Source organism: Amborella trichopoda, chromosome 10 (genome assembly GCF_054954075.1).
Source record: "Amborella trichopoda isolate Santa Cruz 75 chromosome 10, AtrichopodaSantaCruz75HAP2 v2.0, whole genome shotgun sequence".
Lineage (NCBI taxonomy): Eukaryota > Viridiplantae > Streptophyta > Magnoliopsida > Amborellales > Amborellaceae > Amborella > Amborella trichopoda.
The window spans coordinates 34,376,667-34,402,767 of NC_142345.1; the positions used below are offsets into that span (position 1 = coordinate 34,376,667).

The 26,101-nt window shown below is 35.5% G+C and overlaps 1 protein-coding gene across 1 annotated transcript; it reads right to left on the reverse strand.

Moving 5' to 3' along the window:
* Positions 1-2,285: 2,285 nt before the first annotated feature.
* On the reverse strand, positions 2,286-19,778 carry LOC18446637 (chloroplastic import inner membrane translocase subunit TIM22-2). The gene is made up of 5 exons (XM_006856748.3): positions 19,524-19,778; positions 3,100-3,164; positions 2,888-2,960; positions 2,754-2,807; positions 2,286-2,648 (listed from the first exon to the last, which is right to left on the reverse strand). Exons 1-5 carry the CDS (start codon positions 19,696-19,698, stop codon positions 2,398-2,400), a joined length of 618 nt encoding a protein of 205 aa, XP_006856810.1. The 5' UTR covers positions 19,699-19,778; the 3' UTR covers positions 2,286-2,397.
* Between the last annotated feature and the right edge of the window lie 6,323 nt (positions 19,779-26,101).

Consider the following 26,101-nt stretch of genomic DNA (forward strand, 5'->3'; position numbering starts at 1 on the left):
AAAAAATTACAAAAAAAAACCCAAAACTACAATTTACCTCCAACCTAATCTTTTCTTTTACATTTTTTTTTTTTCCCAAAATACACTTTCTATGCATACCCCAACAAAAAATTTTTTTAAAAAAAAAAAAAAAAAAACCTTAACTACCTTCCCTTACTTTTACCTCGACCACACCGCCCGCTCTGGAATTGTGCAAAGTACGATCCAGTAGTAAGGCTCAGGATTGTGTAAAGTGCGGTTCGAAAATTGCACGGAGCGGTGGTCTAAGAGTTGCAAAGGACGGTCTGGCAGTAGAGTTACTGGATTCCATAGCTCCGACACTATGTAAAAGGCGGTCCAGCAGTACTCAATTTCGATCTGGTAGTTGTCTTAAGACAGCCCGACACTCCGACAATGTGATGATGCGCTTTGGTAATGGGCCACTGGGGTCCAAAAGTCAACATCAAATCTGGCTAAAATGATTTGTAGCATTTCTATCTTAAAAAAATAATCTTTTTCTTTTAGAAAATTTGTTTTGAGGGAAAAAGTGAAAAAAAGTTAAGTTGAAGGTAAAATGCATCAAAAGTGTGGTCTTGGGTTTTTTTTTTAATTTCCTTATTTTAAATAGATGGCATGTATCTCAAATAGTCCTAAGTTCAAATCCCATAAATACACTTCCGGTATACAACAAAAAGGATACAGTGTGTCTATAACATCGACACATAATGTGAAAACATATATTGATAGTGCATTTGTGGGACTTAAACCCTGACCATTTGAGGTGGCATTATAACTAATAACCACCATTTCAACCATTTAAAACATAAATAACAATGGAATATATTACTTCTATTTTTATTAATTATATCTACTAACTAAAGTCAAATCCAACAAATGCCTAATGGTGCATTTATTATCTAGAAAGCAATAATTAAAGGGTGTGGAAAGATGTCATTTCAATAATGGAAATCTTTGTAATGGCATGAAAATTTACTTTCATATCTAATTATAAAATTTAAAGTTTAAAAAATAGTTTAGATTGAGCATATCTATAAACACTTGAAATTTTTAAAAATTGACGGTCCAAAATACATTACAAGATTCACTATTTCCAAAACTTGAAATCCTGTTGTGTTCGTACATCTTGAAGTTGAGATGATCAAGTTGAGGAATTTTGGGCATTAAAGCACCTCTTCTAATGAATTTTTCAGATGCGCTTTAATTTGTTTGTTAAGAACCTCCCACTAATATAAACTTTTTCCATAATTAAAAGGAAACAATTAAGGACAGGCATACCTTTATGTGTGCCCTTTATTACATGAAAGTCTTAGTGTAAACAGTTTTTCTAATATATTATTATAATTATTATATGCATATCCTTATGAATTAATTTATTGGCATATTTTATATGGGTGCATATAAACTTTTTAAAAAATACCATCTAACATAAAAATGATTTAATTTATTAAATTAAAATGTGATTGATAATTCCAAAATGTAAATTACTCTATATGCAATTTGAATTGCAAGCTTCTAATTTTAAATTAATTATTCACCGAAAAAAATTGAAAGTAACTGTACTTATGTATCAAATATGTCATACATGTGTGTCTGCACACGTGTATATAAACATATGAACACGTACCGTACTAGATTTTAAGCCAACATACTAGGTACTCGAACTAAATACGACACCGGTGTCCATGTAACGCTGACCATAACAAGAATTTATCTTCTTTTTTGGCGGCTACGCAAACACATAACGTCCCTAATCGCTTATTCCCATTTCTTTGATGTTCAGTGGAGAAAATACACGCCCCACTTAGATGTGGGCCACTAAAATTATTCAAATGCCAATAAGAAACAACACTAGAGACCAGTGATTTTAAAAAAAAAAGATCGGCGACCCGCATGGGGCACACCAAAAATCAGCCCAAATTGGTGAATGGGCACTCCGGATTGCCGTTTAACTGTGCAGAAAAAATAAAAAATAAAGAACCGGCGAAAAACCACTTGAAAAAACACTGAACCAACCAAAAGTAGGTCCAGATCGCCATTTTAGTATAGCAAATCGCCTGCAAAATCGACAATTCCCTTCTAAACTCTCATTTTCCTATATAAACACATAACTGAAATGGAACTGATTCCCGGGTTGGACCAGGTGACTCTGTCCAACCCGACATTTTCCAAATCCCTCCTAGAAACAATTGACCCTCTCTCTCTCTCAACACTAGAATCAACTGAACCCTCTCTCTCTCTCTCTCCCTTAACCAAAACACTAATGCCGAACTCCGTTCAAAGGGGACTTCCAAAACTCTTGTCAATAAGAAAATCGCTCATGAATGTCTTCTCACACTTACAAAGAAATAATTTACAGGTACCACTCGCTCAAAAATCCAATTGTTCTTAAAACCCTCATCAATGGCGACTGCGCTTCTCAGGCTTTGACATAGATTGACAAAAGGAGGAGAAGCCCTCAACGATGTTGTTTGGTAGTGGCAGTGTAAAGGGAGGAAGAACAGGGAGAGTACGAGAGAAGGTATTAGGGATACCTCCATTCCAACCAGTGGAAGGAAGTGCCATTGCAGTTTGTTGTCTATTCAGCCCCTCGATGATACATGAGAAGGCTCCAAATGTGACACAGCTTTGGAGAAGAGCCTGTGGTGCACCTGATGTTAAAAAAAAAAAAGGAGAAGAGATCCACCTGTTAGAGAGAGAGAGAGAGAGAGAGAGAGAGAGAGAGAGAGCACATTAATTCTGGGAAATGCGTTTACCTGGGAAACTAAGAGCAAGACCTGTCATGCATCCCGCTACACCTGCATTGATCACTGTAGATAGGAGAATAAATTATTCCCAGAGCATGATACGTCTTGATGAGAGAGTTCGAAAAGGCAAAAGAGGATCCTACCATCATCCTTTCCTCGCAGCCTTTTCAAGCAGCAAACAACAAGGCTGTGAACTCCTGATAAAACGGCAAAGGTCTACGCATGTACATGCAATGGAGATTTTATTGAACAAGCAGTAAGTTCTTCATCCAATTACAAAAAGATTAATAAGGAGAGCGCCTAATAAAAAGACAACTTCGGAACCAGAAAGATTGCTACAATTTCATCAACTCACCTTGGCAGATGAACCAGCATCTGCAAAGGAGCCTTTCAATCCTTTTTTCTTTAGCAATCCTGAACCTAAAATTCAAAATATAGGAACATCTCAAGAGATCTATGTACAGAAAAGAAACCACAAAAAAGATATCTAGAAGAACCAAAAAAAACTAAATAAAACTCCAAGATAGTCATCTTATCATTTAGTATCAAGAAAAGCATCAAAAATCAAAAAGTGATTTTCCAATGGTGACAAAAACAGACAGATATTCACTTAGATAAAAGTCATACAACCAAATATAAGCATATTGTATCTGATCCAAAAAGATTGCTTATTGTGACACCTGATCAAAATATTGTGAACACAACCTGAATTTTTAGGATTAGTACCTCTGAATTGCCTATGAACCACACAACTCCAGAGTATGTGTGCAACTCTTCAAAGATAATCTCGCTTCTGTCCATCCATTGCATATAACTAGCAAGGATCGCCAGTGCTAGCAGAAAGAGCCTTTTGTCATGACACAGCCAACCAATTAGCACTTTACTGTTTGATTTTTAGCCAACTCATTACAATTAGATCCCCAAGCAATGTTCAAGTAAAAAGGAATCAACAATCTTCAATCCTGATAGTCAGAATGGCAATGATTTTGCTAAGGAAAATTGTTTCATGCGGGCTGGACCACATTTCTACAATATGCGGTCCAAAGGTATAAAGCATCCATCTTAAAGATGGATGCAAATAGGTGATCCACCTAAAAACAAGTGTAACTAATGGTCCTAATGTTTCTTTACTATAATTATTATTTCTAGTTTTCAATTTTATTGTATTTTTCATATGCGAAATGACCTTGTGCGACCCTCCCACACCCATTTGTGTAGGACCCCAAAGGATCACCACTAAATTTGGCACAGATATCAAAGTCAAGTCCCACACCTATGTGATAAATTTTTAGAAATCTATGCCAAATTTACCGGTGATCCTTTGGGGTCCTACAAACATGGGTGTGGGAGGGTCTCATAGGATCATTACTCTTTTCATATTCATGATCTCCATATTAAAGATTATATATTCCCTAAAAATTAAGATCAAATTATATATAAAAAATATATTTATTGCCAAGCCAGCATTTCTACAATATGTGAGCTGGCCGCATAGAAACCGTGTCCTTTTGCTAATATTGGTCTATTGAGTACTTTTTATCACTTCATTGCAACAGACAACATTTACCCTTAATCCACCAATTTTTTCAAAAACAGTGTTCATGCTAATCAATGTTTAAAAATTTGGATCGGCCAGGTGAATCAGCCATCTTGGAAACTGGTTCAAATTAGCAATCTAGATTGGTGGATCGTCGGGATGGGGCCGCCTCGGTCTTAAAAAAGATCAATTTTTTTTTTTAAATTTTCCATGAACATTGTTTTTTGGGTTTCCAAAAAAACAAACATGGGGGTATTGCATTATAGATTTTCATTATTTTGCAAAAATACATGAATATTGAGAGGGAATTTCCTAGTCTAAGAAGTATGAGGACTTTAAACTTTCCCTTAATCCGTCCCATGCCCAAGTGAAGGAACTGGGTTGTGTTAGGTAGGCAACCAACGTAAGACTTTGCCAAAACTCATCACGAATCCTGAACCTACTGTATGTGAGAAAAGATATGGGGACTTATGGCCTCACTGAGGGTATGACCCTTCATAGAGCAAAATGATGGAACAGGATTCGTGTAGCCACCCCAATTAGTTGGGAAAAGGCTTTGACGATGATGATTGAGAGGGCATTTCCAGTTTGAGTATTTGTTGACAATTGCATTCATTCACAATCAAAATAGAGTATACAATTGTCATAATTATGAACACATGATCCAAAATGGAGCAGGAAATTATGAAGTTAAATCCTAATAGCAAAACAAAAGATGACGCTTTCTTCCTCTTTATTACACTGATTTTGTTGATTGAATTGTTGAGACAAATCATTAAGCCAATTGATGTATTAGTCTAGGGGTTTAGACTCGTTAGCATAAGCTAATTATACCCGCTCAAGGGCTTCATCAATGAATCAAGCATGGTAAACCGCTCTACTTGCCAGAAATCCCCAAAGTAGCATCAGAATCATTTTCTCTCCAATCACATCCCCCCCCCCCCGGTTCCATCTCCTTCCCCCTCTATCCTCAACAAGTACATACCGCTTATATCTCCTATGAATCGCACAAATACTGGTGGGTCACCTCCTCCTCCCTACTCGTCCACACCTTCTTCAACATCTTCCTCAACAATTGCCTCAAGGAATGCTCTTTCACTTACCATTGGCTTCTCCTCTTCCACCAGCCACTCCTCAGCATATCTACGACAAATATTGCATATAGGTCGATTAGGTCATAGTCCTCAAATTTCCTATTTACTTGTCGCTTGCAGAGGTTCAAATTGTACTATGCAATCACTTGAATCAGCTGATTCCACTTAGGAGTATGCAATCACTAGCATGTACTCCAGTTTCGCTCACACCAAATAGCTCAACATGTCTAAAAAAGCACCTTGATTATTATCTTCCTTAATTAAGTTATGTCACAAGCATTTATTGCCAACATTCAGCTGAAATAAAACCCAAAGGGCCTGGTAAGAAAGGATCAAAAAATCTTATAATCTGAAAGTGTGAAAGAACGCATAATTAGTTAAGAGATAACCTGGATCCATTGCATTGCTAGAAGACTTAGCAAGTCTAGTTGTGAAATACCTTTCGTATCCCTAAGAAAAACAAGCTTTAGCGCTTCAAAGAAAACTCACAAATGTACTCAATATATGAAATTCCTTAACTCTTACCTCCCTCAGTGCCTCTAGTTGGCTCCTATGGCTTCTCTCCAATCTTCCAATAATGTATCTCACACCCTTATATGACCTTGTTGGGAGTAATAAGCGTCGAATATAAATATTTGGGGTGGAAATAAAAACTTAGACAACACGAAGATAGAGAGACCATTTTTCCTCACAATGATGACACATTCAAATATTTAAACTTCTAAATGTATAAATAAGTATTTACCTACACAGTGAACTGGTTTGCCTAACTGCTCATTCCACATTCTCTCAACGATCTCCACCACTTTGTTTGCAAAATTGAACTTCTCTCGAATAGCCGCCTATTTGCCCTTTCAATCCATTCATAGAGGACCTTCATGGTGGCTTTCTTGTCAGCATCCACCATCCTCAACAATGCCACAAAAGCAGTTGTAGCCTCCATGGTGTTGGCACACCTAGACTAGACCCTCTTATCAATGACCATGCCCTCTAATTTCACTCCCTCGGGGAACCTTGAGAGGCAGTCTTTCCCCCACTCTTCAAAAGTAAACAACCTCTTCAAAGCGATTTGCAACTGCAAAATAGACTCCACAGCCAAGTAGTTTGTTGCAAAGTGGGTAGGAGGTGTCTGATCCAACTATTTTAGGTCCAAATTCTGTGTAAAAAAGGCATATTGAAGCATAACACATTACGAACGCATAACACATTGTCCATCCATAGTCCATACACTCCATACTCCATACACTGTAAAAAAATGCATATTGAGGTCTATGCAGTGTATTGTGCATGATGTTCAAAAGATATGAGGGTGTAGCCCATGCGCAACAAATTCGTGGCAACAACATTAGGAGCAGCATTATCTGTGACTACCTGTATAACATGCTGCTCCCCAACCTCCTTGATGCCCTTATCAAGCATTTTAAATATGCACATAGCACCATGGCTATTATTTGAGGCATCAAAAAACCTAAAAAAACAATCCCTAAAGAACAACTCACCAACAAATTCATTAGACTTCTTCCCTTCTTGTCATTCCAAGTGTCAATCATAATAAACTCCCTATACTGAGCTCATGCATCCTGCAACTCCACAATCTCCTTCGTGACCTGCGCCTCTTTTGAAAGCTCATATGGGGTTGGGACTTCAACCCAGGCCCAAATTGGTCAATTGCCTCCATCAAGGTGTAGAAGCAGCTTACACGTACGGCAATGAAAAGAATGCCCGCCTCACAAAACTACCGAGTAATATACTAAGCAATTCTCTCTATCCTCTCTTTCTTGGTTCTATTTTCAATGCTTGTTTGCTTTTTGGTTTTCCCAATTGCAACCTCAAGGTCGGGCAGAGTAAAAAAAATATCCATAGGCTCCTAAGCCAAGGTCTCTTAAGCCCCCCCCCATCCAATAACAACTCCTTTCCTTTCCTAGACTAAGACATAACAAGCTGCTCCACCTCATCACCCCCCTCATCACCCTCATAATCATCATAAACACGAACTGCAGACCTTAGCTCTACTATACATGCATCTTTTTCCTCTTTTTTCTTTTTTACTAAATTCATATAATCTTTAATCTTCTCTGTAATCCCATAAGGATCCTTTTTACAATGAGCAACATCCCTCCGATACCAATGAGATGTTTCTTGAACCAGTTACCCATTTTTGTATCTCTTTCTGGACTTTGGGGGTTAAAAATAAACCCCATAACGTTTTTATACAACTTTGGGGATCAAAATGACCCTTTTTGCCCTTTTGGGCAGTTTAAAAACAAGAAAAAGGCCTTACGGCCCAAGGGGCCTGCCCAGGCGCTCGCCCAAGTACATCCGCACGTGAAGGGCCACTTGGGTCTAGGCGAGTGGATTTTTGGTCCAGGCCACCTAGGTGCCAGGCGGACCGTTTTTTAAAACATTGTACAACAGTAAACATTTTACGAGCCAAAGGCGTTGATTTGAGCAGGTAAGATTAGGTTGATTTGGTTCGTTCTTTGTTACTCTAGTTTCCATAAATCAGTAAAGTTATAGGTTGATTTGACTCGTTCCTGTTATTTTAGTTTACATAAAATCAGTAATTATGAAAGTTTTCAGAAATCTTGATCATGGGGTTATCACACAGTAGTAACCAATATTTATTTCATAAGGTCAATCGTTTTACTTTTTGGGTTTTTGTTATATGATATTTGCTTTTTGTGTGTGGGTATCTCTCTGTGAAATTTCTCCTGAGATTTTTGTATGATTCATTATTTGGGAATATCTCTCTTGAGTTTTTCAAGCTCTTTTTTTGAATCCTGATATGGACTCTCTCTCACTACAATTTAAGAAATTTCTTTGGAGTTTAGGTTATATCTAATATGAACAACAGTGAATTCTTTTGATACTCTCTGATATGAATTTCGGTGCAATCTTTTTATAATCAAGGTGAGCTACATGCTGCTAAAATTATTAGAGTATGATACATGATGCTGCTGAAATTAAACAGAGAAAGAGAGAGACCAAACCGCACAACTTTGTTCATCTACTTTGAATACCTTGGCATTCAAGATTCTCAGCACGCCGAAGCTATGGCCATTCTTTTGGGCATCAAGAGCTTCAACCGATCTTGGGGGCAAAACCTAATAGTGGAGGGAGACGCTAGAAATATAATATTATGGGCAAGAGGGACTTCCTCTCCTCCATGGTATCTTACTTTCATCTTTGACGAAATCGCTCATATTTGAAGGGATATAAACATCTCATGGACTCATACCTTGAGAACGTCAAATGAGCTAGCCGATCTCTTGGCAAAGGACGGGGCCAGGGCTCTGGGTGAAGCCTCTATCTTCGTTTCGGACCACAGAGGAACCACGATGTAATACTGCGTGGCCTGGTTTTTTAGCTTGCTTACGATCACAGGTGTAAAGGGGCAATATTATAAGCCCTTTTTTTGTAATCTCAATGTATATTTTGTATAGCATTGGACAGATACACACGATCATTTTGTATAGGGTCCGTAGACCTAATTTTTACAGAGAGTCCTAGCATGGAGGGACTCTCCGTTCAAACACTCCAAGTAAAATATTTATAGCAATACAGTTAGCTGTCTCAAAAAAAGAAGAAATTAAACATACTAAGATACATGCCGCTTAAATTGATTTCTATCTCTGTACTTTAATTAGATTTATCTGCTTCTCTTTATGGATTGGTTATTAAGATAAATACTTTGCACTCTCTCTATCTTTAGAATGGTGATTGTTAATACCTTTATTTCTCTCTCTCTCTCTCTCTCTCTCTCTCTCTCTCTATAATAGAGATGATGTTATTATTAGAAAATCTTTTTGGAATGGTGTGATGATGACTTTAATTCTGCATTTCAATAGAATTTTTGATAAAAAAGAAATAAATGATAGTTTATAGGCAAGTGCTTGTAAAATGTTGGTAATGCATTTCCCATATTTCTTCCAGACATAGCCAAACACTACCCAAACAGTAACAATCCATTTGCAAGCAATGTATTACGCAGTAATGTATTACACCAATAATATATTTCACAGACTATATTTCCAGGTATCCAAACGACCCCTTATAGTAGAAACCAAATAAGACATCTAGAAATAACAAAAGCAATTACGAAGTTTATTCACTAAGTTGGATTGCTCGAACTTGAATCTTCTGCCTTTAAGATATTTCCCAATCTCAAATGCTCGGTAAAAACCCTCTACTAAGCTTCAAAAATCTACAAAATCAAATCCAAAACTAAAATAATGATGTTTGGATCGATTTTTCAAAAATCTGAAATTCCCAATCAATCTTATATAAATGCCAAAAATGTGGTATTTTTCAAGTTTTTGTCACTTTAAAAGGTCACAAAAGGGGTTTAGGTCACATATGAACCTAAACCCCCACCCCCCATTCATTCCCCCACTTATTTAGGGGAGAAAAGATGAAATGCCCCTCCACAGGAGAGGCATTTTTGCCCCTAGGCAGGCGTAGTTCCTAGGCACCCTCCTAGGACTACGCGTTGGGTGCCCCCCTAGGACCTAGCACCCATACCCCCTAGCCCGCCTAGGCACTAGACAAGACGCTTTTTGAAATAATGTTTGATAATATTCAAATTTTGGTGGGGCTTTAGACAGTATTATATAGGCACTTTAAATTTTCTTTTGTGTTGTGTGTCGACACTTGTCGCCTAGACAGGTTATAGACACCTCATCCGTATGTGTCTATATATTTATATCATATGCCTTGTATCAATACTTAAATAGAGTGTGTCTGACACTCAGACGCACCGTATCCTCTTTTTATGCGGAACAACAGGGAATTTCTTCACCAAGTTTCGAACTCTTAACTTGTTGGCAGCGTGCTAAAAAGGAAATCCACCACGCCACAACTTACTCCATGTAACTCAAGGGAGATATACAATATTTACTAGATGAAAATGCAACTCTATGACATGTCCACCTACATAGTGCACTTGAAAAGTCAAAGTCCACATAATTTAAATTTTTATTAAACAAAAAACTTTTTCTAGATTTATATACTTCTCAAGGATCGAGGTACTAATAAGAATGACTCTTTTACAAGTATTTAAATATTATTTCATGACATCTCTTTCACTCTCTCTCATCTTCTCTCTCACTTTCTCCCTTATCTTCTCTTCTCTCGATTTTCATAAATGCGTAAACATATATATACCCGTTTATCATGTGTATACATATGCACTTAGGGATATCAAATTTTTGTATATATATTCCTTTTACATTATTAATAAATATGTTTACATTTTAAAATCTAAACTACATGTCATGGAATCTAAATGCGCTATAATGGGATATATTATATTATCAATGGTTCTACAAATTGCTTTCACATAAAACAGTGGAATATATTCTAGTTTTCAAACATAATAATTATTTTTTTTTATTTTAATTTTAATTTATTAAAATTAAAATTTTCTATGATTATATATATGGTAAATTCATATATAATAGTTGTATGGAAGTGTTGGGACCGCACTGGGTTTTAGACAGAAGTACTAGACGCTTAGGACGCATACTAGACACGATACTCGTGTCCGTGTCCATGCAACACTCACTTTAGGTCTACAAATCCTTAGCTATCATTCGTAATAGATATTTATATTTTCCATTTTGTATTTTGGATTTTAGAACATTACAATAAAGTATGAAATTATTGTTTGTACAATTAATATAATATTTATTCAAAATATTCACATTTCCTCAAATTCTTCACCACATATGACAACTTTTTTTTAAGCCCTCTGATATTTTCAACATGTTTCACTTTTTCACCATGTCCCGATCTAAAGAAGATCGGGCATTGCAGCATGGGGTCAGAAAGGATCCCACAAAAAGAACAAAATTATATGTAAATACTGCCATAGAGTGATCAATAGTGGGATACAAAGGTTTAAGCAACACTCGGCAAGGGTTCAGGGTAACGTTGTTGCATATGATGTTTCTCAAAATGTGAGGAAGTAGATAATTCTTCTTAACAGCCAACATAGTAACAAGGAAGCCAAACAAATGATGAATGAGGAGATCGTCATCCTCAACATGTCATAGAGTCGGAAAGGAGCAAATGAGTAATTTGACCTCGACATGGCGCTTCATGCAGATCAAAATTTGGATGCTACAATTTTTTAATTTTATTTCTGATAATTTTATTTTTGGAGGTTGAGTAGACTTTTTATTTTTTATTAGAGTTAAATTTTTTTAGAAATAAGAATACGATGGTTAGATGGTTCTCTTTAGAGAAGTTTTAAGAAAGTTATATTATGGGTTTGCACATGTAGTAAAGGACGGTCATCTTTAGCTATCTTTATGGGTTTTAAATAGGAATTATCTTTTATGGAATGGATAACTTATTAGTTGCAAGTATAATGGTAGTTGTTGGTGCGTGAGAATAAGAGATAAGGGTGAGTATTTTGGTTATAAATAGTAGGGTATTAATTGGTAGTTTCCTTTTTATAAGGAGGTTATTTCCTTAGCTCATAGGAGTAAATTAGGTTGTTAATAAAAGATAAATTTCGATTAGGAACGAAGGTTTTTTATGTGTTTTTTGGAATAGAACATGCAAGGCGTGTGTAGGAATTGAGTCAATCATATTTCGTTAGTTATCTTAATTTAGTAGTTATCTTTAGGGTGGTGAATGTAAACTCTTATAAAAGGAGCACGTGAATTATAATTGGAGAGGGGGATTTTATGAAATAAAGAAAGTGTTTTCTTGGAGAGAGAGAGAGAGGCCCTTCGTGGGTGTTGTTCTTCTCTTGAATTTGGCCCGTGTCGGAATTCTCGTGTCTGCAAGTTTTGTTCTTTCTTCTTGTGATTTCATTCATGATTTTTATTTCTCTCTCTAAAACACAGTTAATTTGCCGGGGTGGTATTTGCTGGTAAATTTTATACTGCGTCAGTGCTTGAGATGAGAGCAAGCTTGGAGGAAATGCCAGGAGAGAGAGCAAGACTAGAGGAAGTGCAATGTCGGAAGAGTAGCATGCGTATATATGGTGGGTGCAACATGGGTATGTGTGGTGGGTAGTACGGCATAAATACATATGGAGGGCCAGCGCAAGTATGTACAAAGGGCCCAGCATGGGTACGTATGGAGGAGCCGGTATGGGTCTGTATGGAGGTGTAAGGTCACCTGGTAGCAGTTCTAATGCGGCAGAGGGGTCGTCAGGGGCTTCCTCGTTCCATGCATCAAATGTCCAAGAAACTTCTCATGACTTGTCCACGTTTGCTATCGAGGAGCGCATAGTAGACTTTGAGGCGCACATAGTAGACTTACTCGGCCTATGACTTAGGGTCGCAACAACCCATTCCTCTCCAAGCCTAAGTGACAATAGACAAACATCGGAACTAGCATGAATAGAGGTGCAAGGAATGTTGTGAAGCAGGCTATTGCAAGAGGTTTTATCATCAAGGAGTTTCCTTCAATGTAACCAACAACCTGCATTACCAGCCAATGGCCATGGCCATTCAAAAGGGAGGGGGGAGGCTAAGGTGAAGCCCCCCCAACAGCATAGGAGCTCAGTGAGCCAATCTTGAATGAGGAGGAGGAGGATATGGAAAATTCATTAGGGACTTCAAGTAGCGTTGGTCAATAACAACGTCACCACCATGAGTGAGGGCTGGAGAGAGAAAATCAATCAAAAGATTATCAAAATTTTCTGATTTACTGCCCACATGGGACAGCACAGCCTTCACTTCCAACGAAGAGTTCACAGGGGTGAGGTAGGAATTGTTCTCCTAGAAGATTTAATGGACCAAATAGTCAAAGAGGTAGGAGAAAAAAAAAATACAGATTATCACAGATGATGATTACATATAAGAATGTTGGCATAGATTGTTCCTAAAAAAGAAATGTCGTGATAACTAAGCTCTCCTTTGCAAAACAGAAAAAAGGAAAGACATAACATAACACAATTCCTGGTAGTTCTCCTTTGTCAAAAATTACTTGGGGCTCAAAGGCCTATACACAGGAGAGTCCTCACATTTTTAAGCATACATGTTATTCCACCATCCATAAGGCAACCCCATAAGTGGCTCGATTTGATTGACTAACATTCAAGCGATAGAAGTCATCTAGGAGGTGGACATGACCCAATAACCTAGCCCCAAGGAAGTTAAGCATATTGACATTCTTCAATGGAATCACAACACGACTAACTTTTGCATCTTCTTCCTCCTCTCTCCTTGCCCTCTCTTGTTGCCTTTTTTGAAACTAGATACAAGTCACAATTCACAAGGTGGTAAACTTGTGAACTATTATGTACGAAATCATGGCATTCAGAAAGTCTGCAGGTCATAAAAAATTGGAGATCAACACTCCATTGTATATGAACCAAATGTGCATGTGAAACTCGCTCCCAAAGTAGAGGATACTCAATTCCAAGATTAGTAGAGTCATGGTTCTGCTTACTCATGAAACCATGATTTTTGACAAAGGGATCTGGATCCCAATAACTGGGAGCGAGTTCCTCGATTTCCAGGATCGAGTTCCCAAATATCAAAGAGTCGCTCATAATCGAGATCGCGTGTCTCAAAGTGCGAGATCGCGCTTCTAGAGCAGGATCAAACCCCCCCTTAGAAGATTTTGATAACTATAATTTCAACAGAGTGGTGGGAGATACATGTTTGTAACACGCCTCACTTAAGGAAGATAGTAATTGAGGTGCTTTCTGAGAAATATTCAATTAAAGGGTGTGAGCGAAACTAGATTACATTCCAGTGGTTGTACCATAGTTATCAGTATCTCTACCGAGGTCGCGATTCCAGTTTGGAATCCCGATTCGATAATTCCAACAAGGAATCTTCACAAAAACCATATCTTGGAACTTCGGAATCTCAATTCTGTAAGTTAGGAATCCTGTTTCATACCTTTTTAGTTATCTCGATCCCATTATTTGTGGAATCTCGGTCCCAAATTTTTCAAATCTCGATTCCAACATTTATTGAGTCTAGATTCCACGTCTGTTTATTCCTAATTCCGCATGTAATAAATCTAGATTCATTGTGGTGTTGAATCTAGAATCTACAAGATAAAATACCTTGGTTTGTAGGAGCAAGGAATTATGATTCAATCAACATGGAATTTTGCTTCGATGTCCATAAGATACTTGTTTGATGTCAAAATCTCTCTACCCATGTGTTATTTTTTAATTCATGCAATAATGTATCCATGTGTGCGTTATGTTTAGATTGAATTCTCCCCTACCACACTAGCATAATGTGAATGCAAGCAAAATAAATAAATAAAATAAAATAAAATAAATTCAAAGTACATAACGTCCAATTTCGTGAATGGTTACCACTTTTTAAAGGTAATTGGAGTAGAGATGTTCATTCGATTCGAATGCTTCTAATAGTGCTAGGATTGGCTCGAATCACATTTCTAATAGTGCTAGGATGCACTGCCTTTTCTTTAAAGTATAATTGATAAGTACAACACATACAATTTAGAAATACATGGGATAACATTTGTATCTTTTGTTGATAACTTCCCTAGTGGACTACTTGACCTAAGTTCAATAATCAATACATTGACTTCAAATCTGAGGAACTTTTCAGTCTAATAAGAGACATTTGATATCAATTGCTTAAATAGCTTCTAAGTCGATAAAGCGCGCGATGTCATTGATATAGGAAACTTGTTCCTATGGGGCTTCGTACTTGACTCCATAGAGTTACGAATCTCTATTGCCAATTGGGATACACAATTCTAAACTAATATGATTACAGATCCCAAACTGGTATGAATCAAAAACTGGATTCTAAATATGTCGGAATCTCGATTCTAAACTAGTGCGATTTCGGCTCCACATACGCTAGAAACTCGATTCCTAAGATTTCAAAACCTCGATTCCTAAGATTTCAGAGTCTCGATTCCTTGGAGGTCGATTCCAAGGAGGTAGGAATCTTAATTCCAAGGAGATCAAAATCTTGATTCTATATGTGGTGGAATCTCGATTCTATATGTGGTGGAATCTCGATTCCATATTGGTCAATTCTCGATTCTCAAAAAATAGGAATCTCGCTTCCTGCAATTCCCATTGTACAAGCGTCGATTTTGAAAACACGAATCCATTAGCGGGCCGTGATTTTGCGATTCCGATTCTTAATGTGATTTGGGTTCCTAGGCATTTCCAATAACTATGGGCTGTACACTTATAAAGAAATTGGTGACTTCAGAGGGGCTTTCAAAGCTCGTAAGTGCTCGTTACAATTTGAATCTTTGATAGCGACAAATAATAAGGAAATTTGAAGACTACAATCCAATCGACCAAGATGCAATATCTATCGTAGATATAGCCAAGAAGTGGGTAGTGGAAGATGAGCCAGTGCCATATAAGAGAGAACGCTTTGAGGGAATTGTACATGAAGATAACGAAGAAAGTGCGGCAAATAGGAAGGAGGTGACTGTCACTATTTGAGCAATTCGTAGGAGATATAACGGTCATGTACTTATTGAGGGAGAGGGGGAAGGATATGGGGGAGAGATGGTAGAAAAGATGATTATGAGGCCTCCCAGTCCCAGCTAAGATATACCCAACCTAAGCCCCAGTAGCAGGATCATGGAGGCATGCACGAGGGGTGGACCAGCCTTGGGGATTTAGTGTATGGATAGCGGTTTACCATGCCCGCTTCATTCATGAACTACTAAGACGCGTAGAGTCCGCCAAAACACTAACGAGTCTGAACCTTTAAACTCACAAATCAATCAGCTCAATGATTTGTCTCAACAATTCAACTAGTGGAATCAGCATGGTGAAAAGGAAGAACAACGTTGTCTTTCGTTTAGGCATTAGGTTGTAACTTCGTAATTGTATGCTCCATTTAGGACCTGTATTCTCCATTTAGGACCTGTATTCATATTCATCATAATTGTATGCTCCATTTTTACTATAAAATGAATACAATGGTCAACAAACACTCAAACAGGAAACGGCCTCTCAATATTCATGTATTTTTTTAAAAAAATGAAAATCTATAATGCAATACCGCCATTTTTTGGAAACCCAAAAGAAAAACATTTATTACAAGGAGTCAGGGACGTTCTTTGCGGGAATTCCAGGAACCATTGCATTATAAATTTTCATACAAAAGTCAGGGCAAGTGAGAGAAAGAACGTCCCTGGAATTCCCACAATACAAAAGTCAACATTTCTCAAAAAAAAAACATTTGTTACAAATTTTAAAATAAAATTGAAATTTTTTTAAGGCCAGATCAGCCTGACCTAGCCGATCCACAAATTTGGGTCGTCGATCCACTGATCTAGACAGCTTTCACAGATGACTGATCCATTTGGCCGAATGCTAGTTTTTAAACAATGCAAATTTTCAAGGCCCATGAAGGTTTTGTTTGGAAGAAAATGGAAAGGGGGTTGGATTTTTTATCCCCTGTAAATTTCTGTTCTATTTGTTAGACTCAATGAGTCTCGTCAGACTTAGCCTAGCTTGGGGGCATGCCCATGTCCAACAAGAAATTTCCAGGGTCTGAACACGGACCCTGGCAGTTCATGATACAGTAGGGACCCCTTCTAGTTTAGGGCCCCATAGAACTTGCAAGTTGCCACAGTTCAAGTTGGACTTAACAAGTTCTAAAATATAGGTTTAAACTGCAGATTTTTAGTGCATGTTCTGGTGGATCTATACGTCTGCTACTCTTGCTATTTTACTTGAGGCATGGTAAATGGGGTTTCAGTCAGCTACTACAAACTTGGAGTTTGGCCCTTTGTTTGCCCTATTTCAAAAGCACCATTATACTTTAGGTAACTTTCAAATTTCAAAAATTTCTATTTCCTTATATTAGTTAACTTCGCCAAATCTGTTGGACTTGCCTAGTGTTTGTAAAGTCATTAGTGCTTGCAGACATGCACAAAGGCCACATTTTCTTTTTTCTTTTTTCTTTTTTCTTTTAAATTGGTTTAGGCAACTTTAACATACATAGGCATTATAAATAATAAATTAGACAACTTTAACATAGGATTAATAATAATAAATAAAAACAGCAGTAGTAGAAGTAGTAATAATAATATTAACAATAACAACCACAACAACAACAACAACCATCACCACCTCTAAGATGAGGCCCAGAACACCCCAAGAAGGTGTTCACTAAATTATAGCAGAAAGGGAAGAGTTGTTCAAGCAGAAATCCTAAACATGCACAAGGTGAATTGCATGATCCTAAAATATGTTACATTGCAACCAATAAACAGAACCTAGACCCATCACAGTCCAGGCCGCATAGGACTCATGGGTCTTTAACCATGACAATGCTCTAACTCACACCTATAGAATCTACTTTATGCAGCATTAACTTGCCGGAACTTAGACCTCTACAAACTAACTCATAAGGACCTTTAACACTTAGAGCTCAGCGCACAAGGGACACAATTTAGACCACAAGGATTTTTTTTCTTTTTACCTCTAGCCTAAAAGCAGCTTCGCCCAGTGTAGCCTATGCGAAGCAAGCCTGCTCTAATCCGGAAGCAGGGAACTTTGCTGCTATTTCCAATTCTGATTGAAATCTTGAAATCAATAGCTCGAATCCTAACGTAACTGCTTAAGCCACAAACCCGTGCCAAAGCTAATGCTGCATTCCATTAGTCAACTTGCAAACGGGTGCAAGAAATACTATGCAGGTTACTTGTTAGGGAGGCCTAATAACTGAAGCTCAAATCTAATGTACATTATTAGAGATATCCTAGACTACAGTATTGGTTATCATAACTCTTATGTAAACCAAAGTAGCCTAGCTACTAGCGTCAGCTGATAGGTTGAGTTACTGACCCAATTGATCAAAATGATCAGCTTGCATCACCGGCATCCAATTGATTGTATTGGGGTGAGCTCACCAAGAATGGTACTTGATGGAGCCTAGAAGGCTACTCACCATTGGAGGTAGGATCGAAAGCAAGCAAGCATAGCTGGTCTGGACCATTAATCTTTACAGTCATCATTATCTTTATACCCATACAAATAGGCATACAAACTGTTGATGAGCACCAATTGTGTACACATGGAAACTATGCAAACTCAAATTTGACTCACACACATCTGCAAGAATCCAGGATTTCCTACAATGGCCACCACCTAGCAAGATACACTTTTTTCAGCTTTAAAAGTCTTCATTGCTTAGCATTCACTAAAAAGTAGGAAAAAGACAAAAGAAAAGCCTTCATGGCTTAAACTGCTACTTTGACCATGCTCCCAACCCAATACCAAAACCAGTCCCGATCCCAATCCTGGAAACTATGTATTTGGGCAATGGGATCTATGATCTCCAGACCTCGTCAACAACAAGGCATTTTAATCCTAGAGTTGCTCAAGAAGGTGCAAACTCTGCATTCTAATTCTAATAATAAGTAGGAATCGGGCTAGTGTTTAGTGGTTGACTTTAGAAATTCTACAACTCAAGTTCGACTCCTACCATTGAAATATCCAAAAAATAATAACTCTAATAATTAATGACCAAGCTATCAATTGATCATCATGTACGAAATTATTGCTCAACCAGGACAAAGTTTACAGATAATTGAACAATGGTGATGACTTCAACAAAAAATGACATCATTCTCATACTTAACTGCCTATCAATTGGTCATGTGGAGTAACTATGCAAATCTTTTTAAATTTTAATTCAGAGTGGAACTGGTATGTTTAAATTTCTACCATTCTATGCACAATATGACTACAAATGCCTGTATTTTTCTTAGTTTTGTTTCTGATAGTTTGCTAAAAATGCTTTTATAACAGTGCAAAAACTGAACTCAGATCACACATAGGGATGTGGGTCACTTATGCGGCAACCTGGTAACAAAATAAAAAGTGTACCAACATTGTCCAATCAACAAAACTAATAAACCGTTTACAGAGAGGACGACTAGAGTGAGAGGGCCTAGCATCTTGACGTAGAACTAGTCAATCAAAACAAGGGATAGGCCTAGTTTTCTCCCAGACTAAGACAAGCATCTCAACCAAACCAAGATAAATCCACAAAAACCTAGAAAAATTCATTAGATACTTCAGAAGAAAGCAAACGGAAGCTATGCAATGGAGAATGCTTTGACATATAAACAACGAGAACTAGAAGAAAATGATGGAGAAAATATTCAGGAAAAATGGAAGAAGAGAGAGGGAGATATGAAACAACGGACCATAGCCGAAGATGGAACCCATCAGCGCGCCTCCAGCCGAGTCCCCAGCAAATCTGACGAGGCAAACAAAGGGGCCAACTCCATTGCCGCCCTCTACTGAGAAATTAGGGTTAGGGTTTACATCTCTCTCGCTTTCGGTACCAGTCTCAGGGTTTGGAGACGAGACCACTGCCATTACAATTATTACTTCTCTTTCTCTCTCTCTCTGTTATCCCCCGCTCTCTCCGTACCCTCTTGCTGCTACAGAGTATCCATGCATTAGGACTATCGAAAGACATCTTTGATCAGGTAGGTTTCGTAGAATTTCGGCGAAACTTTGATGCTCATGAATCTGCCTTTGATTTCGGCGAAATTTTAAGTTGGAAACGCGCCGGGCCGGGGCGTCTCCTGAGTGGCCAAAAATTAATAAAGAGAAATAAAAGCAAAACAAGAACTACGAGGGTCGGGACGGCGCTAGATCTAGCCGAGCCCATAGAGCCATAGTTTGTGGCCCGGAACTTACTTTTTTTTAGGGACGGGCTAACTAGGACGGGCTCGGCAGCCCGGCCCTTGAAGCATACCACTCGTAGCCAAATATTCCAATTTACTCTTTTTTGGTTTTCGAAAAGTATATAACATTGTCATTAAAAAACTAGACCGGTCCGTTGAACTGAGTTTCCCACCAGAATTGAGCTAGTTCAAAATTGTTGGACTGGTGGGTCAAACCAATCGCCCTATTGAACTACTGATTAGCTTATGTGAAATTGTTTGAGTTGGTTTTTGAAATTCCTCATGTTTTGAACTAGGCAGTGAGAGGAAAAACAAGAGTAGGAGAACCTAACCAGTCGGCACCTTGGCAATTTTTAAAATAGAAATTTATGCTAATACGCACCAAAGTTAGTGTTATTAAAGAAAGGAAAAAGATTATGCAAAGTTGCAACTTTAAAATGTAGAACTACCTATGCACCTCAAAAATCCATCGGAAACAGTTATTTTAATGTTGAAAAACGTTGTGATTGATCATCTTGACTTGAGATGTATGGCTATAAAAAATAAAAAGATTTTAAGTCTCGGAAATAGTGCATCTTACAAGATTTTCATATGTTTATCTACACTGTCCATTTTCAAGATTTTCATATGTTTATAGATCTACTTGATTTTAATCATTTTTTAAATTTAAAATTTTATAATTAGATATAAAAATAGATTTTGAGATAATTCTAAGAACATTTTACATCAAAATTATATATTATAATAAAATTTAAAAGTGCACATTAGTTGGATTGTTTAAGGTTGCAACCTCATGGAAACCACACCTTTAAAGAAATTCTTTTAAAACAAAGATTTTTGCAAATACAAAACAAAGTTAGCATTTGTGTTCTGTGTACCTATTATAACACTTGTTAGTGAGAAAAAATATAGGGACTTATTGCATCACTGAGTATGACCCTTAACAGAGCATAATGGTTTATCAGGATTCGTATAGCCAACCCCAATTAATTGAGAAAAAGCATTGATGATGATGATTACATATGTACCCATCTTTTATTTTTTTATTTGTTTTTTCATATTGCCACAATCTTCAATATATGACAACCATTTTATAACTTTATATCTTGAAAATCAGAACTCATGCCTCAATATATAAAGCCAAATGTGACTTAGGATCTTCAATAAATATGAAGTCACATTTGACTTTATTTGATCTTCCATTTTGACAACTTAATTTATTCCCTTTCGAGGTTCTCTCGGGTTTAGTTCTCCTCTAAAATTACCATTTACTATTAATACTTCAATTTATTTCCTTTCCACTGTCGTCTTAGGTTGAGCTCTCCCTATCGGACACTACAATTTATTCCTTTTTTTGGGCGTAATAGGTTTTTGTGTTGAATGAAAAGGGATTTCAGGTTTCACCCGATCAGGAACAAGAATCAGCAGAAACTAATCATTTTCCCATGTGGTATCCGGTATCATGAATTGGCCAATTCCTATAATGGATCACTGATTCTGTTGACAGAACTGGCGATCCATCTAACAGAACGACTTCCCCTGAATTTTTCTATTTTCTTTTGCTTTTTTAAAGCTTTTCTTTTGGCCTCTTTTTTAGAATTTTACAGATTTTACAACGCAAAGGTTGTAGAATCTAATAGATTTCGACTAATAAGTGATCTAAAACAACTTATAAATCCTATCCCAACCATATATTGAATCAATCCCACAAAAGAGTTCGGATTTTTAGGCAAAAACATAAAATATTTTAGTGCTTCCCCAAAATCCACCAAAATTATTATGTTTGGCTTAATTTCTTAGATATTTGTTTTGTTTAAAGGGTATTCAATCCGTCCTATTTCTCATCAATTTGAATTGGATCAAAAAAACTAGTTCCGTTAAATATTAGGCCCGAAAATTTCAGGTCCTTTGCAGTTTATGTTTCTTGATTTGAAGGGTCATAGTTTTGATTATGTTATACTTCAAATGTATGGGGTTTAGGGTCTACAAATCTTTAGAAATCATCTTTAAAAAATATAAATATTTTTCATTTTGTATTTTTTTATTTTGATTTATTTTTCACTTATTTCACATTTCAGTTGGAATTTTTCAGCAAAATCCACCATATCGATCCGTTCTTCTTTGTTTTTCGACCAAATCTATTCATAGTTGTGGTTCAAAGTGATCCCCAACATCGTTATTCAATATCAATTATTCAATTTAATGCATGACGCTTTAGTGCGTACATCTAGTGTCAAAAAAATGGGGATTTTTTTGCTCGTTCAGGGTTCATGAAATTCTTGGTTTTTTGAGAACAAATGTTTTCTACAATTACATTGGGGGTTTTGATTGATGCAAAAGTATGCTGCTCATTTATATCTTGTTCCTTTTGATATAATTGGATTCATTTTTCATTGGTAATTTTTTTTTTTCGTAGAATATATCTCCCTTTTTTAAGAAACATTTCTATATTTTAATAGTGTTGTGAATCATTTTTAGGATTTTAAAATACAGGGCCTCACATTGACTTATTCTATATCAATATTGGGTTTGTTATTCTTGGAAATTTCTATTTTTCATAAAAATTTCCTTTGGAAAAAAAATAGTCATTTGGAAAGATTTAAATTTTGAAGAAAATTGTGTTTACTCATTATTTCTATGTAGAAATATATTTTTTTATTTTTATTTCTATGATTTTATTTTATTTTTTGAGAAATACCAACAAGTTTAGTGCTTGTAAAATCATACAGAAATTATACTTGTTTTTATAAAATAATAGCTATGTATAATTTTATTATGAGCCAGACTGATTTTTTTGTAAGAATAAACTAAATTATTTCTACTTCGCAATTACGAAGAAATAAACATTCTAAAAAGGGAAAATATTTGTTATAATTTCTATAAGAAACAAAAATCAGCATAGTTTTATGATTATTAATAAATGGTGTTTATTAAAACCTAATAATAGCTTTTTGTTATTTATGACAAATTTAAAATAAAAGGTATACAATTTTTTAGACAAATATTATCATGTAATTTTATGTTATTTGAAATAGAATGTATAGTAAAGTGTATCAAATTATTTATTGTATTTATTAAATTAGAATGCGTAGAATTTAAATTCCGAACTTCTTTTTCGTAATTGTTATATATTTTTGTTTTCGAGGTAATTTCGTGGGGAAGACATACCCTTACCCATTTTTTCAAATAGTTTAGGAGTTAGTATTTTGAAAATGTTAGTGGGGTGGTGTCCATGGATTAGAAACCATAATATGGTGGCCAGGGTGAGGGGTGCTACCACCACGACCCCTAGTTATGTTATTTAAAAGGTGTGGCTTCTATAAGGTTGCAACCTTAAAAAATCCAATTAAGGCGCACCTCCAAACTTTGTCATAAGATATAATTTTGGTGTAAAAAATCCTTAAGATTATCTCCCAATCTATTTTTATATATAATTATAAAATTTTAAACTTTAAAAATGGTTAAAATCAAGTAGATCTATAAACATATGTAAATCTTAAAAATTGAGGGTCCAGATAATGAATTGCAAGATACACTATTTCTGGTACTCAAAATCATTTTGTTATTTCATATTCATGTAACTTGATGTCGAGATGATCATTTAGAAAGTTTTTCGACATAAAAACAACTTATTCCGATGGATTTTTTAGGTACATATTTAATTCTACATTTTAGGGTTGCAATCTTATATAAACTTTTTCCTATTTAAAATAGAATGTATAAAGTAGAGAGTATCAATTTATTTATTGTATCTACTAAAATAGAATAAATAGATTATATTAAAATTTTTATTATATTTATTAAATTAGAATGAATTTGAGTATTAAAATGAATTTGATTGCAGTAATATGCTTATTATATCTATTCAGATAAAATGTTCAAAATTTTAAATGAATTTGTAGATATTTAAATTACATAAAATTAGAATTAGAATGTCATTGTAATATAAAAATAACTACATAAATAAAAAATTAGAATTTTATGAATAAAGTGTATTAATTTCATTCATCAGTTGGCTCAATAATTCTTCTCAAGAAATCAATTAGTTGAATCACCAGTAGAAAAGAGAAAGAATAACAGGGTCTTTCGTTCAGGTAATAGGTTGTATCTTTATTATTGTATGCACCACTTTAGACCATGTATTTTTTTATTTTATAACAATGTAATAGTCAACAACTCAAACAGAAAATGATCTCTCAATATTTAATAATGAAATTACATAATGCAGTATCCCTTTTTTGGTAAACTTAAGAAACAAATTTATAATGAATTTTATTTTTTTCCAAATTTTTTGACGCCCAATCAACCTAAACCGACCGATCCACTGACCCAATCACCGATCCATGGAAGAAGGTCACCCACAAGTTTTTCATTAAATTAAACATGATGCAAATTTATAATGTGGAGACCAATATTACGTAGACACAAACGTGTGTTTATTTACGACACGAATACGAGTGTCAGAAACGTAAATCCTAAAAAATGACATCTAGTTACAATATGTTCATACAATATACAAGTATCTACATAAATAGGTATATCTATATATACATATCTTAAAATCTATGTGCAGTTCACATCTGCATTTATACATAAAATAATTAATATCATACAACAATGGTAAAGCATCAAAAAAATTTAAAAGTATTAAATTAATAATAATAATAATAAGTTACTTTATGAATCTGAATTTTTTTCATTAAAATTTCTTACAGACCAATCCAAGTTTGCATCATAACAATATGAGAAAAGACCTACAAAGTATTAACTAATTAACTCAAACTATAGCACCCTTATTATGTGACCATTGAAAAGAGTCTTAATGCATTTGTCCAAACTACAAGCTTTCAAAACTAGTGAAGTCAATTGCTAAGACAAGGCAAGACATAATAAAAAGCATGTTATTAATGGCAAAAAAATTAGACCAACAAGGATCTTACATGGCACAATGCATAATAAGAATGAAAGAGAGAAAAGTTGAAAAATAGAGATGAATATCCAGTGGTCCACAACTTAAAAAGAGAAAAATTGTGGTCAACAGGCTTAGCGAGGGAGAAACTAGTGACGACAACATTTCCAATGCCCAAGACTTTGCAAGCTCGATCATCATCACGATAAACCAAGCCACTATCCACATCCTTCGTCCATTTTCAAGTTTTCATAGATCTGCGCGATCTACATTATTTTTTAAGCCTAAAATTTTATAATTAGAGTTGAAAATATATTTTAAAGCTATCACAAAAATTTTATATATTGAAACCACATTTTTTGATATTATTTGAAGGTGAGCTTTAATTTAATTTTTTAGATCCTCGGCTCTGTACAAACTGCACCATATATATATATATATATATATATATATATATATATATATATATATATATATATATGGAATGGTTTATATAGAGACGAGGTTCAAAACAATCAAATTTTAGGCTACCTCAAAAATTTCACTAGAAGAGGTTATTTTGATGCCCGAATATCTTCAAATTAATCATATCGACATCAAGATGCATGAACATGAGAAAAAAATGGATTGCAAGTTTTGGAAATAGTGTATTTTGTAACGCATCTTTTGACTGTCAATTTTCAAGATTTTCAAGTTTTCATAGATATGTCAATCTACACTATTTTTTGAGCTTTAAACTTTATAAATAAATATGAAAATATATTTTAAGGCTATCACAAAGATGTTCAATAGTGAAACCACATTTCTCGATACTATTTGAAGGTAGGCTCTAATTTGATTGTTTAGAGCCTAGGCTCTATACAAACCGCACCCATATATATATATATATATATATATATATATATATATATGGGTTGCGGTTTCTGTAAGGTTGCAACCTTAAACAATCCAATTAAGGTTGACCTCCAAATTTTATCATAACATGTAATTTTGTTGTAAACAAATCTTAGGATTATCTTAAAATCTATTTTCATATCTAATTAGAAAATTTCAAACTCCATAAATGGTTAAAATCAAGGAGATCTATAAACATATGAAAATCTTAAATATGAACTGTCTAGATAATGTGTTGCAAGATGCACTATTTCTGAGGCTCAAAAACTTTTTTTTTTTTTATATT

Coding starts and splice junctions, on each gene's coding strand:
- LOC18446637 (XM_006856748.3), bottom strand. CDS start 19,698: ATGGCAGTGGTCTCGTCTCCAAACCCTGAGACTGGTACCGAAAGCGAG. Junction 2,961..3,099: donor ATGCTGGTTCATCTGCCAAG/GTGAGTTGATGA, acceptor GTACATGCGTAG/ACCTTTGCCGTTTTATCAGG. Junction 2,649..2,753: donor TCTTGCTCTTAGTTTCCCAG/GTAAACGCATTT, acceptor TTTTAACATCAG/GTGCACCACAGGCTCTTCTC.